The sequence below is a fragment of the Manacus vitellinus genome, unplaced genomic scaffold (assembly GCF_001715985.3).
Source record: "Manacus vitellinus isolate BGI_N305 unplaced genomic scaffold, ASM171598v3 scaffold_15_pilon, whole genome shotgun sequence".
NCBI lineage: Eukaryota > Metazoa > Chordata > Aves > Passeriformes > Pipridae > Manacus > Manacus vitellinus.
The window spans coordinates 3,900,443-3,918,478 of record NW_021939122.1 but is presented as its reverse complement, the minus strand read 5'-3'; the positions used below and the strand labels follow the sequence as shown (position 1 = coordinate 3,918,478).

General features: G+C 40.9%; 1 protein-coding gene across 3 annotated transcripts in view; it reads left to right on the top strand.

Moving 5' to 3' along the window:
- The first annotated feature begins 3,098 nt into the window (after positions 1 to 3,098).
- SEC24C (SEC24 homolog C, COPII coat complex component) overlaps positions 3,099 to 18,036 on the top strand; it is a 36,094-nt gene continuing 21,156 nt past the window's right edge. Inside the window, exons 1-6 of one of the 3 annotated variants that reach the window (XM_018069025.2) lie at positions 3,099 to 3,199; positions 8,182 to 8,384; positions 11,314 to 11,400; positions 13,866 to 14,007; positions 14,894 to 15,072; positions 16,296 to 16,745. In XM_018069025.2, coding sequence (XP_017924514.1) covers positions 8,210 to 8,384; positions 11,314 to 11,400; positions 13,866 to 14,007; positions 14,894 to 15,072; positions 16,296 to 16,745 — 1,033 coding nt within the window. In that variant the 5' untranslated portion in view covers positions 3,099 to 3,199; positions 8,182 to 8,209. Of the gene's footprint in view, positions 3,200 to 8,181; positions 8,385 to 11,313; positions 11,401 to 13,865; positions 14,008 to 14,893; positions 15,073 to 16,295; positions 16,746 to 18,036 lie in introns of those variants that run through there. The other 2 variants (XM_008924303.3, XM_018069026.2) reach the window with 2 other exon arrangements.

Sequence of the window (18,036 nt, the reverse complement as noted above, 5' to 3'; positions counted from 1 at the left end):
GTTGTAGAAAGCGATGAGGTACCCCCTGAATAAACAAACTCAGCTCCTCCAGCTGTTTATCACAAGATATGTTTTCTAATTCTTTCACGAGCCTTATTGCCCTTTGCTGGACACGCTCCAAGAGCTCAATTTCCTTTTCAAAGTGAGGGCCCAGAACTGAATGCAGCACTCGAGGTGTGGCCTTGCCAGTGCCGAGTACAGCGCGATGATCACTTCCCTAATCCTGCTGTTACTCGGTAGTGAACAATCTTTGCATCTTGGCGCAGAACTGGCCCTGGTTGCTCCCACGTCGCGGTCCTTCACAGGCCGCTCGTGGGACACGTGGCCAAAAGCTCCACGGTCTCGGCCGCGCCCTTCCCGCAGTTCGGCGGCCCGTGCGGGCAGTGCCGCCCGGCCTGTGCGGGACGGGCTCCGCGGCTCCTCCCGCCCCACCGGGACGTCACCGGCCGCGGCCCCGGCGGCGCGCGCGCATCCGGGCCCGGTGGGGCGGGAGCGCGGACGTGGAGCGGCGGGCGGGGAGCGGCGGGGCGGAGCCGGAGCCGCGGGCCCGGCAGCGGCCGGCGGGCAGCGGCGGTGAGTGAGCCCGAGCGGCTCTGGGGGGCCGGGGCTGCCGGCCGGCCGGGCGGTGCCCGCTGCGGGCGGGCGGCACCGAAGCCCGGCGGGCCCCAGCCGCGGCCCGGACCTGCGGCGCCGCCGCTTCCTCCCCCGCCGAGGCCCGGCGGCCCCGGTGGAGTGTCGCGTTTGTGGCCCGCCGTGCCCCGCGCCAGGGGCGGCTCCGCAGGCCCCGGGTCTCCCGGGGAACGCGTCGGGCGGGGAGCGTCCGCATCGCCCGCGGCCGGCGGGGGCCGGCGGCTGCGGGGCCGGGGCGGTTTCTCGGCGGGCCTGCGCTCCTGGTGCCGGGCTTGCCCGAGGGGCCCTCGGCGTCCCCGGTGCGGTTGCGGCGGCTCCCCGCGCTGCGAGCCGGGCCGGCGCTCCCACCCGGAGAACAGAGCGCTGCTTTTCGGCCCCGGTGCGCCGGGGGCAGATACCCCTCTGCAGCCTTCCTAATCTCCTGTAATCCGCGGAGCCTTCCCCTAGTGTTTGCGCTGTGCTGTTCAATCTTCCATTCATTCGAGCTTGGTAAAGCATGATCGTCCCGTGCGGAGACCCGGCGGCTGAGATTGGTTCGATTTGGTTGTGAAACTTAGTGGTGGTCTAAGGAAGGAGGAAAGGAAAGGAAAGGAGATGGCATGATCCGAACACAAGTGTAGTCTTGAAAAGGTGGTTATGCAAGATGGCACTCTTGCTTTCCATGTAGATGCTGCTTTAAAGGTGTTTGTTTTCTGTTGTTGGAGTTCACTTTCATTCTTTCAAGACAATGCTTTTTATGGAGTACAGTGAAGGTTAGTTTCCTTTTTTTTTTAGATTCGGAATGTACTTGAGTATTTTTTGCAGTGTGCATGTGTGATGTCTTAGCTCTGAGATCTTTGTCAGAGAGACTTTGCAAAACCATCCAAACTCGGCTGTAGTTGAAATTCTGTTTAACCTTACTGGCTGATGGAAGTGGTTGATGAAACAGGTGAATTGCTTACACCTATGTCAGAAGTTGTCCACAAGAGTTAATATTTTACTATCATGTAAATACACAGATTTTTTCAGTTTAGTGCTCAGCTGATTTGTAGCCATTAATGTGATAATTCCATAAAAATATTTTCCGATCTTTTCTGTTACAGGTTTCTGTAGTCAATTTTACTAAGTGTTGGGGGGGATGTTGGACAGAAATCACCATCTGAGACATAACAGGCAGTTATTTTTTTTGTTGTTGTTTACAAGCAGTGTAAAACCACACCACTAGAATGGGAGGTGACTGCTGATTTTGTACTCAAGTCTTTACTGTTTATTAATATGAAGTTGTCCTGAGTAAGTTTGGGGAGCTTCGGCTTTAACTTTTTTTTCTTTCCACCAAACTTCTAGTAGAGTAGGTGTTCCAGTTATGGAGTGGATAGAAGTGTATGTAAGCTAAAACTTCAGAGCCTTCCTCTTTAGAGCAGACTTCCTTTCAGTCACATATGCACACTGTCTGTGGAAGCATAAGCATTTCTATCCATTTTTATGTGGAACAGGTTCTTGCTTCTGAAACTACCCCTTTCTGCTTGAGGCTATACCACTCAGGATTCTTTATTGCTATAGACAGACTTTAAAGTGGACATTGATATAAAGAATATGTAATTGCTTCTTAATATGCTGTGACATTCACTCCAGGTTCTAATTTCATTGATGAAAGCTGAGTTATAGTAGTGAACAGACACCTAAAGGATCGTTTCTTTAATGAGTTGTTTGGTGCTTGTACCTCTTTGAATGTTTATTTCCTATTACTGTAGGACTATATTATGTTCCTGTAACACTTATTATCAAAAGAAGGGTCAAAAATCCAAAGAAGAATTGATGGTTGGCTAAGGAAGGGCAAGGTACAAAGAGTGACTAACAGTGATCAACAACAAGGTCTCCACAGAAGAAAGTGGATGTTTCTTGTACTTTAGGCTTGAAAAGCTGTGTTAGGGTTAATTTGTGAAGATAGAGCTTGTTTTTATATATTCAGCAAGATTCATTGTTAACACAGAAAGCACTAAAAGACAGTGTAAACTGGGCAGTATGTATTAGGAAAAGCTAATTCTGACCTCTGTTCTGTTTCTTGCGAGCGATGGAAATTGTGTAAAGCATACTTGTGTAGAGGAAGTCAGAGCACAGAAATTTTGGATGAAAGATGGTCATAGTTACAATGTATGTGAAGAAATCTTGTTTAGCATTATAAAATACTTTTCCATATAGTCCTATTCTTCTCTTCTTCCTTCTGGCCTCTTCTCTAAACTCAAAACTCCTCATGTAACTTTCTAATCAATTATACTCCTGCAAAGTTCATAGGATTGAGTCAGATGACTTCACAAGTAACATGCATGTGGAGGTATCTAAGAAAGAGAGAAAGCTTTTACTATGATTTTGTTGGTGTTGTATTTTCAGCGACTTTTGCTTCCTCAGAGTTGCTCTTCAGAAGCAATGCTCATAACTGAGTGTTTTTCAAATCTTTTCCTAGAGCTTTATTACAGCAATAGAGATGTGAATCAGTCCCACCAGGAGACTTCAGTCAACAAAGAGTATAAAATGTTATTGAAGTAAAAATATGATGGTGATGGCAAGAGTTGGAAATAGTGATAGTTTTAAGGTTAGTCAAGACTAAGCTGGTTTTTTGTATTCCGTATTTAACCACTTTCACTCTTGTAACCTGTATGTTGTATTGTACCTTGCCTAGGGCGATGAATTGGCCTAAAAAAAAGGGGTTTAATGTGGCCCTTCTTTAGATGCACATAGAAGTGATCAAACCTTAGATAATTCATTTTGAAAACTGTGTCTTATACCTTTCATGGACTGTTAAATGTTTCTAGCAGTATCTCAAAATGCACCTATGCATTTTGAGAATATGTCCATAGATGAAGAAAATATTACCTGTGGCGTGACAAGTTGAGAATCTGCCCGGGTGGAAAGACAGAGTGCCACATCTTACAACCAAACTGGAGTCAGTTCCAGTGTTGCCATTTGGATTGATTTGGACAAATGTAAGGGAGGCATGTGTTAAAATGGCCCATGTGCTTCTAGATTACTTGCCAGTCTGTGATTTCCAGGATATGAGCTTCTCTTCCAGGATTTTCTATAGAAAAACAAAACAGGAGTTTTTTATATCTGAAAAGAACTAAGTGTTTCATGAGTGCCTGTAGAAGACCTGGTAGTCAAGCTGTCAGTGAAACAAAAGCAAGGACATCTGCCTTTTCGAAGATTGTTCTTAGCACCAGAGTTTAGGTCTTTATAAGAATAGCAAAACTTTGCTACTTCTTCCAGGAAGTGGTAGCATGGAAGCATTAAAGGCACTGTGGGCAATATTCTGAATTGGTCTCTGAGAACGCTGATTGTCCTCTTCTGTCCCTTTTTCCAGAAGGGAAATGTTTGATTTCTGTGTTCAGAAATGAAGTAGACATATTTCCTTCAGTTTCAGCATAATAATAGGAGGCCATGCTGTTGTCTTGGGTTGTGTGTGGGGGGTTTTTTTGTTGTTTGTTTTGAGGGGGTTGTTTGTTTGTTTTTTAAAGTATCAGTCTCCCCAGAAGCTGAAGCAAACAAGCCTTTTCTTTCTCAGGACCAGTAGAAAAGGCACTAATATCTAATATTTTGTTGTATGCCTTTCCTCTAGAAGTGAACAAGAACTTATGAGATCAAGCTTTTCAGTTTCAAAAGGAAGTTAACAGTGAATGCAGACCATTAGAAATGATGAATATGCAGTTTTCAGTCATTTGGGAGATTTGCTCATTGAAACAAGCTCATATGAATCACTAGGTTTTTTTACAGCAGGCCATAAAAACTGCACTGTGGTCTGATTCCTTTGGCTACTAAGGAATCCGGAAGCTGTTGTAAAAATTAAAATATTCCAGCCCCACCTCCAGTATTCCTGTGTATTTTCCTCCCATCAGTTTGTGGCTGATCAGCACTGGTTGTGTCTCTTGTATAAGACACAGCTTTCTGGTAAAATTGTAGCTGTGTAACTGTGTTGACTAAAACTTCCATGGTCAACTGCCTTTGTGCAGAGGAACAGAAAATGGCATAGAGCGACTGCTTCGTGCTTTGCAGGGAAGTTGTTGTTTATGGTAATGACCACTTTTCATAGCATTTTTCCTATAGTGTCAGTCCTGCTTATTTGAGCTTTGGGTATCCTAACTGCTGAGTAGTAATATCATGATCAACACCATGTGTTAGTATTATGTTTGGCTTAGTTTTGGTAATATGTCACTACATGCAAAGGAATATCTTCAGTATTTTTACCCAGTGAAATGGCCTATTTTCTTCATTTCTACCTGTCTGGTATATGTCTTATTTCTGTGATTCTCCACATCACCACCACCCTTCATGTCATAAGAAAGAGCATTAAATTCTCCCTTTCTCCATGTCTCTTCAAGTGACCAAGTTCTAATTTAAAGATACATGTTTTTTGAGTGGAAACAAAATGAATGTTTGCTACAAATGACTTGTACCGGGGAGGAAGGAAAATGGACTCGTTCAGTGACAACTGTCTTCCACCTTCACAGAGGCAGATACTCTTGGCCCTGCCCTTGTGGTATTTCCCATCAGTGATGAGCAAACATGCCACTGGCCTTATGTTTAGAGCAAGTCCAACAACCGAAATTATGACGCAGCCTTGTCCTCAGCTTCAGCACTGGACTTGTTCTTGAGTCTCCCTCCTTGACCCTCTGCCAGTGTAGAGCAAGCATCAACTTGTGCTGTGGTGGAGATTAGCCTGTGCTGGCTGGCACATGGGATAGCCAAAGGTCTATCACACCAAGCTTTCAGTTGGGACACTGAGTTAGAACCATCTCCTTTGCGTAGCTACTTTTCCCATAAAAGTGCCAGAGATTATCTCAAAACTCTTTTTCTCTGGAAGTTGTGCATTAAATCAGCTTCTCTTGCTTTTGGTGTTATTGTGGAGAGAGCAACAAGCTGACAGATATTACCTGCTCAGGCAGGAAATACTGATATTCACGTGATGGAGGGGAGAGAAGGCTGAAAAGGAAATAGCAAAAGATTGTCAGGTAAGATCACTTACTGAGTGTACACTCACAGCAGTTAAGTCAGAAGTGGTTTGCAGGGGACATACTTGAGTTCTTGTCCCATCATGCATTAGAGGAAAAAAAAGCATGAAAGATTGATCTTCTACCCTGTAGTAATTCCTTGTTCAAACATTCCATGTTCCCCTGTTCAAGGATTTCTATAAGTGTAACTTGTGAAGAGTGTCTTAATCTTGTGAGATGCTGGTACTATATCTGCAGCTCTTTGTGGAGGAAGGACCTGTTTGCAGGAGCAATGACTAGAAGCCAGGTTCCTCGTGCACAGTCTAATAAGCAGGGGCAGGAAGAAGAGAAAGCAAGCCTCCTTCCTTGCCAGAAAGCCCTACCCAGATGTTCCAAGATGTGTGGGGATAGTAGGATTCTCTATGCATTCTTCCTTCCCTGTGCTCCCACCTTTGCAGGAGACATTCTCCTGCTTTTCTGTTTGTACTGGACAGGAGGTGGCTGAGAATAGGTCTGTGATTGCAGTGTGGTGACACTGGCTGCAATACTGGGAAGGAAGAGGTAAACCTTCCAGAGAGCTTGGGAAGGGAGTAGGTCCCAAAGTCCAGATTTCCTGGCCCCAGTCAGGTTAGACTGTTTTGGAGAACTAAGTCAAGGGTAGTGTGGGAAACCAGAATTTTTGAAGATTACACATGATAAACATGACAGCAAGAGAAGAGTCATGTTTAAAACCAGTGCAGACTGATCAAAAACTCTGTCACACTGCTGTAAGCTGTTGCAAATGACATATTGCTTTCAAGAGCAAATTACCTTTAAATATTTAGATGAGTTCTTTTTCTAAACAAAAGCCCTATCTTTACCTTTATACAAAAATGTAAAACTTCCATTTCCTTTCAGAAAGTTTAATATCTAATTTCAGAGTAAGTATTAGCAGTTTTAGTATTGACATTTGTCATGTTACTAGCTATAGGAGGTTAAATGTAGTTTTTATGTTTTCTGCTAGCTTTTTTTTTCTGTAAATAATTAGATTACTCTGTTGTGATTTCTGTAGTTTGCCTTTATTATATGTTTGGATCTGAAAGAATTTCTTCATGCAGGTTATTCTTACAGAACTGTAGTTCCTTTAGTACATTTGCTATACAACTGTGGTATCACTTGCTGAAATAATTCTTTGGCATCATATTTTTGGTAATGTAGAGAACCAACCTTAGCATTATTTGGCATAGGCTAATCAGTGTGTAGGCAAACCAGCTTGGGTGTTTGTTAACTGCTTGAGTTAAACTGTAGATTCCTTGTAGGGTTTTGCCTCAACTGTCTGGTGGCTGTTGCAGCTGTGTCTCCTCTGTGTTAAGATTTACTGCATATCTTTAACACACAAGTTCATTATACTGTTTGGAGAAAAGTAGGAGGGCAACATTAGTTTTTTTGCTTTAACTGTACCTTGCATTTTTATATAAACTGAAGTTTTTTAGTAAATAATTTAATTGTGTTAAATACTTCTCTTCACAGTGTTAGTGTAGATAGTCTTAGCTGAATAGGATAACAGTGACATATGGAGTGTGCAAAGGAGTATGGGAAATGCAAAATATTTCTATGAGAAACACAGGATGAAGGAATCTCCTGCCCATGAAATTATCTCCTTAATTCTCTACAACTGGAGGGCACTGTGGCTTGTCTACCTGCTTGATACCCTGGTTTTGTAAGAATTGCCTGCTTGATTTGGGGGTCTTGCAGTGACATTTCTGTTTTTCTCTTTATAAAAGCAGGTCATTCTCTTTATATGAGTTAGGGGAATTGGGAGTCTGTCTGTTCAGCTAGATTTCTTGCATAAGTTTGCTAAGAAATGTCTCTCCTGTCTCCGATGCTCTGTTTCAGGTCTTACGCTTTTGTGTAACTCCTTTAGTGCCATCTTTACCTGTGATGATTTTCCATTTTGAACATCTTTCTTAAGTGAACATTCTGACTTCGGAATATCTTCCTTTTCTAAAATTTATGTACATAACAAGGACTTTAAATAATCTATTGTTAAAAAAAAAAAAAAAAAAGGCTAGAGGCCCCTATGTTGGTCCTGTTCTAGATTCTATCAAACACTTGCAGCAGCTGCCTTTGTGGATGCTGACGTGTGTGTTGCTTGTAGCAAGGAAATGTGATCCAGTAAACTAACACAGAGGTGAAAGCTGAACTTGTTCAGTGTTATGTTAAGGAATCACTCATCTATGTCATGAAATCTATTTTCTGTTGGTCTGATACTCTGTGAGGTGGCAGTAGTTCATAAGGTTTCTCGGGAAGCTTGATAATAATCTGCTGTGGAATAGCAAATGATGGTACTGTTATCTTAGATGATGATCACAAGTCTAACCAGGAGGAAGCACTGAAAAAGTCAATTAGAAAACACAGTTTCTGAAAATACAGGTTTTTAACTAGCTCTTGTAAAGCGTTTATCTTGAAAAAATTGCTGTGCAAGAGTAAATTACCGTTAATGTTTTACCTTCCCAAATATCCTAGGAGCTCTCATTTATGTGAAAACGGTAGGGAAGTCAGCCAGTTTGGTTTTATGTCTGCTAAAAGCCGTTTTCCCCCCTCCTTTTTGCAGGTGAGATTAGTTTGGGGATGTGAATACAATGAGTGTAAACCAGCAAGCTCACGCGGGGCCTCCTTACGGGCAACCTCAGCCTGGATATCAGGGATACCAGCAGCCTGCCTACGGAGCACAGTCATTGCCAGGGGTTCCTCGGGCGCAGTATGGAGCTTATAATGGTCCGATGCCAGAATATCAACAGCCAGGCCCTCCACAAGGTACTTCTCAGTCAATACTTTAAGATTGATAACCTGTGAATTGTGGTGTGCATGACTTTTTTTTCTGTATGCTTCCTATTGTAAGTCTTTTTTGTGGTTTTTCTGTATGTTGCTTACATGATGTTAAAAATCATGTTCTTCTGTACTCTGAGGTTATTGTTCTGTCACTTGTCCGGTTTAGTAAGGCTTACTCTTGTTTTTAATAGCTCATAAAATTAACAAGTTGAGAAACAACCTGCTTTTCTCTGTATGTCTGTGCCCCTGTGGTACTGGAGTACTTGACTTGAGCAGTCTTCCTGATGAGGTTGTGAGCAGTTAGGGGCTGCAACAGATTTATAATTGAGAGTGCCTTACATTATTACATAGAAAGATCTGCACTCCAGCCTGAAAGATTAAGACATACAACTCTAGGCAGAAAGTGTATTTGTAACTATTTTCTCTAATGCCTTTCAACTCAATAGACAGTTTTGTGGACATGTGGCAAGCTTATGTGTTCCAGAATTTCACTGATTCTGCGGGATCATATCCCTTGTTATTTTTGTTTGTTAGAAAGAAAGAAAGTAGTTCAACTTTTGTTCTCCTGTTTTCAAAAGAAACGCTGACTTAAAATTATTACAGAAATTTGTGAGTTTTTGTTTTCAAGTACTTGAATTGCTTTGAGAAATTAATAGTGACTTTAACATATGAAATGTAGAGGAGAAAATACTGTTGCTTTGATAGAAGTGTGTCTGCCTTTTCAAATCGTGGCGATGAATTCAGTTTTGCTGAAATAAGCACAACATGAACTTAAAATTGTTCATTTGGATTTCAGATGGGTATTCTAAGGTAATAAGGACTATGCTAACAGTCTCCATATTATTCCCCCCTACAAGTACATCTTGAATCTTTTGCAACTTACTGAATTTTAAAGCAGATTCAATGAGAAGGATAGAACAACAGAAGTGCCTGTAGTTCTCTTGAAACTAACGGAAGTGGGAAACTGAAATTTGGGTGCTGAATAAATACGCTGTGGGACTTTTGTCTGGAGTTAGTAGAGTAATGAAGAGTTAAGTGTGGTGTGGTAAAGAATGAATTATTCAGTTGCTCCATCTTCCTTTTCTTTCCTTAATCCTCTTCCTCCCATGCTCTCAATAAATCTCTTCCAACAGCACTTTTAATCTGAGAGTTTTGAGCTAATTTCACAAAGGGTTTAAATTCCTATAAAAGCAGTGAAAATCAGCTCTGAGCAGAGGAAAGAAACTCTGTGTCCTGGGAAGGCAGAGGCAGAGCTCTTAAGCATTGAGTGCTCTGTTTGGCTCCTCACTGTAGCCATTGTTTCCTGTCCGGTGGAAGCAATGGGGAGAAATTGGACTTGCTTTAGTGGCAGAGAGAAGGGAATTCAAGAAGAACAAAAATTAGTACAGATATGGAAAAGTTTCATCAGTGCAGCTATTTATAAAAAACAGGTTTGGGCTGTTAGCAATACGAAGAATGTTTGGGGTGTTTTTGAAAAGAAGCTGATGAGCATCTTCCATCAGATACTTCAAGAATTTTTAGATTTTACATGCGTTGCATTTATTTTTAAGATAATTAACTTTTTTCTTCTGGATTATTTCTGGTTTGCCTTTTTAAATTTTGGAACAGGAAAAATGTGGTTCATGACAGCTCAGTAAGGACATACCTAGATACCTTGGTAACATTCATATAAACTTGTGCAGATAAAAAATGCAGGCTTTGTTTGTGCCAGTAATGATTGAAGATGGTGTGACGTTGAGGGCAACAAGATGGTCTCACTTGGACAACAAAACTGTATTGCACTACTCAAGTTGTGTCTCATGTATTTTATTAATATATCAGGCAAAGACCAACCATAGTTTGTGGAGATGTTTCTTCCATCTTTTCTGCTGAGACCATCCTTCCTAGAGTTAGCAGACTGTTTTAGGGAAATCTCAGTTGTCAAGCTGTGCATTTTGGACCTGTTACTGCCCAGAATTCCTGTCTTTAGAAGGAAGGAATGTAAAATTTGGAGCACTAACACAACAGCAAGAAGTTAACTTGTGAGGGGCTGCTGAGTATGACATCCAGGTGGAAGTGAGAGTCAAACAAACAACGTATTACCAGAGATAGCGGACGGGTGATAGTAAAGATACTGACAGTTATCCTTTCCACCACCATCTCCATCAGATGTTTATTGCAAGTCTTTGTAGCAAGACCTTTTGTAGCTGCATAATGTAGACGAGAGAGAATTAATTTCAGAGGTGCTAGAGCAGCAGGAATTAAAGGAACACTGAGGGGTGAAAGGAAAACTGCCAGTGTTATTCTGTGATCTCAAATTAGTTGTCTTAGGGATTTATTTTGAAAATAACAATAAAATTGCTTGGAGGACTGAGTGGAGAAGTGATGGGAACAGGTGCCAGCCTCAGTCAGGTAGTCTTTCTCATATGATTTATGTGACAATCCCTAACTCTTAACTAAATGGAATTGTGGGAATGCCGTGGCAGTGATGATAGTCTTTCTTGGGACCAGAAGTGGAGTGCTGTGGTGCTGTCTGAAAATAGCTGCTTCTTGCTGTGAGAGTGTTGAAAGAACCAGGACAATTTTGCCCCAGTCTTTCAGTTAGTCTGTTTATTGGTTTCCTTCTGATGAGGTCATGCAGCTAAAAGTGCAAAGACAATTATCTGAATACCAGGAACAATTAGGCTGTGGCTGGATTGTTTTACTTTGTTTATGAAACTGTTAACACTTGTATTAGTGTAAAGACAGGAACTATGTTGGTAATATGTTATGCATGGTAGAACAGAGGGAATGTAGCTTAAGGAACAATGTGGTAAATGACATGAATTGTGGGTATATGACATTTTTTGCACTGTAGACTGTCCTTACCATTGGAAACACTGTCTCTTGGTGCTTTCTCTCAGGCTTGATTTACTGGTGTATTCTGTCTTTCCAGGTTACTTTCCTTCCTTGGGGTTCCCTTCGAAGGGCTCTCCTGTATCTCTCAACTCTGACAGTTCTTCTCTTGCACCTAATTTCATAGGTAAATGGTGTCCTTTCTGTGGGAGTGTTTGTGCTGTCACTTCTTCTGTGCTAAGTTCCCATTTAATATGGATACTTATCTCAGAGGTGTGGGTACCTGATTATTCAGGCAGAGGTGGGTGGGACACTTCCCAATCTATTTGTAGGCAGCATTCCAGAAGCATAAATAGGATATGAAGAAATAATCCTAGTAGAAATCCCTTATGCATGCAGATTCATAGATAAAACCTGACTTATGACTAATGTTTTCTGAAGTCTAATTTCAAAAGCTGAATTGGCCCATTCAGGTTCTGTCAGGTAAAATCCTTAGTTTAAAAGAACGCAGTCTCCCACTTGAGAGGGAAAGTGAGGTTTGAAATGATAACATTGCAAAGAAGTGTTACTGGAAGTCATGAGATTTTTATAGCTTCTGCTTTCATTTAAGGGAAGAAACAAGTTTTTAGCTCCCTTGGCTATATTTAGAAACCAAATATATATTAGGAATAATTATGATTCGAAAAGCTGGGTATTGAATAAGGAAATATTTTTCAAAACTAGCAATCAAGATGTAAGAATTAGAAATGCTGCAAGAAATCGTATTGTATTTTTCCTTCTTTCCAACTAGTGGTATTTTAGAATAGCTATTTCTAGTGGTATCCATTTGTTCAGAAGATTAGGATGTTGGAATTGAAGACCAGATAGTCTTGGGCCTTTGAGGAAAATCACAGCAATTTCCCATTTTGCTGTAACCTTGATTTTGAGGTCTGTGATGAGAAAGAGCAACATCTCAAAGATGTTGGAAGGGGAACTTGAGTATTCCTCAAGAATAATGAATCTTAGGCTAATAAACCATTGTTAGATACCTATACTTGTTCAAGTGATTTTTTTTTTCAGTGTCTGTTCAAGCAGTCTGTGGTAATGGTTACAGAAGTATATTTGTGACAAGATTTAGAAAATGAATACTTCCAAAGCTTTTTCTGAAGCAAACACATATTTGTCAAATGGTATGCCTGCTAAGTTTGAGGGGGAAAAATTTAACTTAATTTATATTTAAAAAAAAAGTGTAGGATCCCTCCAGAAATTGGATTAACTATGCCTTCAAAGACAAGAGCTGATAAGGCCAAATAGTTTACATGTACTATCAAAGGAAAGAAATTGCATATAGATAGTAATTGCATATAGATGGTAATATATCAAATCCACTGGAAAGGTATCACAAAAGACATTCAGAAATAACATACAAATGGTTAGAGATCAGGAAATGCTTAGCTAGAGAAACAGTAAGACAAAGGTGCTCTATTAGTAGTTTAGAAAAGACAAGATTTAATGAGAGGAAGGTATATAAAAATACTAAGTGTCTCTAGGAATAATTAAATTCTAAGTCTCAAAATGAAGGACGGGGGGAGGTTTAGTAATAAAGAAAAGAATGCAAGAAATTATGGGTTATTCATGCAAGGCCTAGTTAATTCCTTCCTTGACTTTACATCCCCAAGCTTGCTAAGAATTGCATGTAGCAGATAGGAGGTTTCAACTCATGTATTTTCCTCTTGCTTTGGGGTATAACTTAGCTGTAGAATTGAGGAATGGCTCCCCCTATTTCCTGTTTTGTAATGGTTCCTCACAAGGAGGCTTCTGAGTCCCTTTTAAACTTGCCATGCTGGTCACTGTCAGTGGCACAACAGTATGTGCAGCCCTGGTCTCACGGGGCAGTTTATTGAGTCATCTGTGCTTAATGATACCCCATGCATGAAATAGGTTCCTTTGTGGTTAGCTCACGTGGTCATACAGCTGTTCTAATTATCAATATTGTTAACATAGTATTATTAAAGTAGAAGTTCATATTCTCTTTCTTGGAAGTAGGAACTGCAGTTGATCTGCTGGTATTGTATCCAATATTGTGCCCTCTGTGGAAAGACTGATTTCTGAGGCAAATATGTTTGGGCTGTGACTGAAGCAGCTCAGTCTGAAAGATGGGAAAGTATTTGTGTTAACCTTCAACCTTGAGAGGCTGTAAAGAACAATCTGTGGTGGCTCTCATTATGTTATATATGAACACAATTAGTCAAATGTAACTTTTGAAAACTGAATCTACTTGCATAACCTGCTTACCTTACAAGTAGGGAAAACTGACCTGTAATGAACATTAGGTTCCATGTGAATACTTTTCTTGGTCTGGATAAAAATAATTGGACTTGGAGGGGGAAGAATTCAGTAATTTACTGACAAGATGCTTTTTTTTCTTCATAGAAGATGGAGTTGTCTTTTGAAGACCCTCCATAGCACATATTCTCTGCTTGATCTGTGTGGAGATGGTAACCAGTGACACTGACTAAAAATATTTGTGCTTTCATTTTTGCTACTTCTAATATAGCTGTGTAAATGGATTATTATACAACAATTCTGCACTGGTATTTTCATGGTAGTTGGGTCAAGTCCTTGTTTCTGTAGTTTGTGATAGTTTAATTTTTTTTTTCCTTATATCTGTAGGTTCATTAAGAGCCCCACCAACGTCTGGAGCTCCCCCTCCAGCCTCTGGAGCATCTCATCCTTCTGGCCACCTGGCATACAGTCAGTTTGAACATGGAGATGTGCAGAATGGGATTCCAGCCTCAGCAGCCCCGATGCAGAGGTACATACAAGAAGAGCAAATTGTAACAAAATCCTGCCCTAGTTGACCTATGCTAGGTCTAGACCTTTTAGATCTAGAGCAAACTAAATACCTTGGTTTTTTTCTCTGGTGAATGTTAACTTTCTTCATTACCTTGTTACTGTTTTGGAACAAGATTATGTGTTAGAAAATAAGTATCTCTGGAGATTAAAAACTTCTGGAAGGGTATAAGCAAATGTCACTGACTGATCAAAGCCGCTTCTCCTCCAAAGACTTTTTGTGGTAGTCATTTTCCCCTAAAAAAAAAAATCTGATTCCCATAATCTGTTTTGTCTTAAAACTATTGCATCCACACAGCCATAGTGTTTGATTCCTTGGCAGTGGGAATTGATCTCTGGAGCATGTTGCTGTCACTGCTGACTAATTTCTTAGTATTGATTCTATTCCGAGTCCTCTTCTGTCCATTACAGATCCCTGAGTTATCTTCAACTAAAGCTCTTCAGTATCTTCTCCAAAGACACTGCCATTACTTCAGTGGTGAAAGTGGCAACAGTCCTGCAGAGTCCAAATCTTTTGAGGAACAGAGCATTTTTTACATAGCTGTGCAGGCCTTACTGTTGCTCACCCTATAGACTCCATTGCAGCATTTCTGATTTGTTGTGGTAAAGAAAATGGAATTCACAAAAATATAGAATTTGTATTATAAGAGCTAATAGATTTTTTTGATGAAAGGGATTCAGATCCTTGCAGGATATGTAATTATTTTTCCAAAACTGAGTTACAGTGCTTCATGTATATAATTAAGACCCAGCGAGTGTTTATTTGGTAGAACAATTTTAAAAGACACAGAGAATGGTAACATCTCGTGTAATGAGGAATCAGTTAAGTTTATCATCTTCCTTCCCAGGCCACCTGCTTCCCAGCCGTTCCTGCCAGGCTCAGGATCCACTCCTGTCAGCCAGCCATCTGCGTTCCAGCAATATGGGCCCCCCCCAGCCAGCGTGCAGCAGCTCAGCAATCACATGGCAGGGATGACAATTGGCACTGCTACAGCCTCTGCTCCTCCCCCAGCTGGACTGGGATATGGTGAGGTTTCCTGGCTACAGAAATGTGCTATTGATTTTCGGTTTTGCTGGTAATTTAGTACAAGATTTTTTCTTGTCAATGATTCATTGCCATATGGTTATGGGAGTTGTCTGTGTGTTGATATCTGCCATAGTAAATAGTAGTTTTCTTAACTAATAGTGTCATAATAGGGGAAAACTGAACTGAGACCATTGTAGGGGACAGTGCAGGAAGCACTGCTGGACCTAAATAACAAAGGAGAGTATCAGCTGGCCCTAAGTAAGCTGTTGGAGAGTCTACATGCCTTGCTACTGCTGTGCAGCAGCCCATTCAAAACAAACAAACAAACAATAAAACAGAGAAAGGGCCCCATAAATCACAAAGGGCTGAAATCACTCTGAATGATTCTGTGAAGGGTTCGGCTGGAAGTCAAGAAGAAACTTACTTAAACAGTATAAACTGAATTAACAGTATAAATTGAATTTAGATATATGGTTCTATTGTGTTAGATCTACAATCTCATTGCTATAGATTACAATACTTTTCTTGAATTGAAGACTAGAGTTTTGTCTTTAGTATATGTAAGCTGGATTGACTACACTTTTTTAAATTGTTTTGCTAAGTACTTTTTAACAAACATCTTGTATTGTAAGGCAAATTTTACAGGAAAATTAGGAGTAGATAGGGAAATGCAGATTTCTTCAGCTTTTTGGCAATGTGCATTTGTCAAAAATTATCCTCAGAAATAGTACAGTGGTGAATACAGATGGTGATAGTTTCATGCTGTTAAAACCAAAAAGCTCAAAACCATTCTTCATCTACAGGCTTCAAGTGTGGAGTGTGGAGTTAGAGACAGAAACTTATTTTAGTTCAAGAAGTTCATAGATAGACTTGTGGTGGTTCTTGTTTTGTATATTCCTGGCTTTGCTCCTTTTTTCTGGCCCTGAATCCTGAAATGTATTCTGATTATGTAAAATAAGCAGCTCAGACTTTGAGAGAGAGAACAATGAAAGAATTACCAAGTTTCAGATCCTTTGAAGGAGTTTCAGCTCTCGGATCAATCTAGGAGGATGGTCACTCAAGGTTTGTCTCTGCTAGTATTGGAAAATCGATCTGAAGATGAGAAAGTGGTAGACCTGTTTAGGTAATCTAGAGCAAATGGGTCTTGCTTGCATCTTAATTGTCTTGAGGATAGGAGAAAATGGTATTATATCTTCTTTTATATCTTCTTTTATTCTTACCAGGTCCCCCAACATCGGTTCCCCCAGTCTCAGGAAGCTTTAGTTCACCAGGATCTGGTCTCTACACACCTTACTCTGCGACCCAAGGACCCCCTCCTACCAGTGTGCCTCAGGGTCTTCCTGTGGCACAGCCTCCATTTCCTGGTCAGACAGTATCAACTCAGCGCCTACCTACTCAAGTCCCTGGTTTTGCCCCACCTCCCCCTTCTACAGGGGTTGGACCTTCCTCTTACCCTCCCACCACAGGTGCCCCAAGGCCACCTGCCATGCCAGGCCCACCACTGCCCGGGCAGACCCTTGCTGGACCACCGTCATCCCAGCCTAACCATGTAACCTCACCACCACCTCCAGCGGCTCTGGCAGGGCTGCACCCTGGGCCTCCCATGAGCGGCCTCCATGGACCGCCTCCTCCCACTCATCCTCCTCAGCCAGGATACCAAATGCAGCAGAATGGTGAGTATTCCTGGTGTTGGGATTTTAAGTTACGCGTTCTCTGTATTCTGCAAACTGAGAGCTAAATTTCGGGTTTGTTACTTGGCTCCTGGCTGCACTTCAGCACTTCTCTCTTGTCTCCCTGTGTTCATGTCTAAGATAAACAATAGCATGTGTCATTCTAGGATACTTTATCATACAGATGTTAATCAGATTAATGTAACTAAAGGAATCCTAGCTTACTTGACCAAAACCTGTTTAGTAATTAGTGCCATAATAATACCAGCATTTGTTATCAAAATGTTATTATGGACTTTAACTTGATATCTGCAACCCCATCTGTTAAAAAATAGACATCTAAATACTGAAAAGCCTTATTTTTTATTTTTTCAATTGGTGGCGCTGTGCATATACAATGTATATGAGAGCAGCTGTTGAACATTGGAAAAGGAGTCGCTATGTTTTCTCCTTTAATTCACATAACCGTATTTTGCTCCTTGTAGCAGCTTGCACATCTTGAATATGCTTAGAAGTAAGACCGGACAAGCTTTCTGAATTATCAACAGTTTTGGCTGGTTTTGAATCAATAACACCTACAGATAGATAGGATAAAGTAATCCTGTGCAAATGTTAGGATTGAGAATCCCATCCCCCAAGCAGTTTTGCACAACTGGCCAGGTAAATTACTTAAACATATCTGTCCAAATTCCTATAAACTGCAAGAATACTCATGGGTTAAATCATACTGTTATTCTGTAAGTGACTGGAATTGTCTAAAATAATATGAAGTAACTACAAGTAGTTACAAAACAAAAGAGAAAATCACACATTAACCTATTACTGTAACCTCAGACCAACCAAAACTGCCCAAGTCAACTCCTTGCATATCTTTGATTGGAAGAATTAGAGGTCATCCACTAGCTTATTTGGCTGTTTTGTGTGCACTTTCTATTAGACAGTTCTGCATTTAAATGTTCATAGTGTGTGAATTTAATGTATATTGTAATCATATTACTCTAAAAATAGTTACATTGGTGTGCTGGTTTTGACTGAGGTAGAGTTAATAGAGTTCAGACTGAAAATGTGTGTTTCTTTAAGTCTAGTTTTGAGTACTGTATCCATCAGTTTATTGGATTGTTGGTAGAGATGTACAGATGTAAGCTGAAACACTGTGACAAATATGTTTAATCCTAATTAACTGAAAAGCACATAACTTTGTTGTTCTTGAGAGTTTTTTTTATAATGGCAGGAAAAGTGGGAAGTGCCTAACGAGGAAACACCTAGCATTAAGCCCCTCTTTGATTCTGATGTT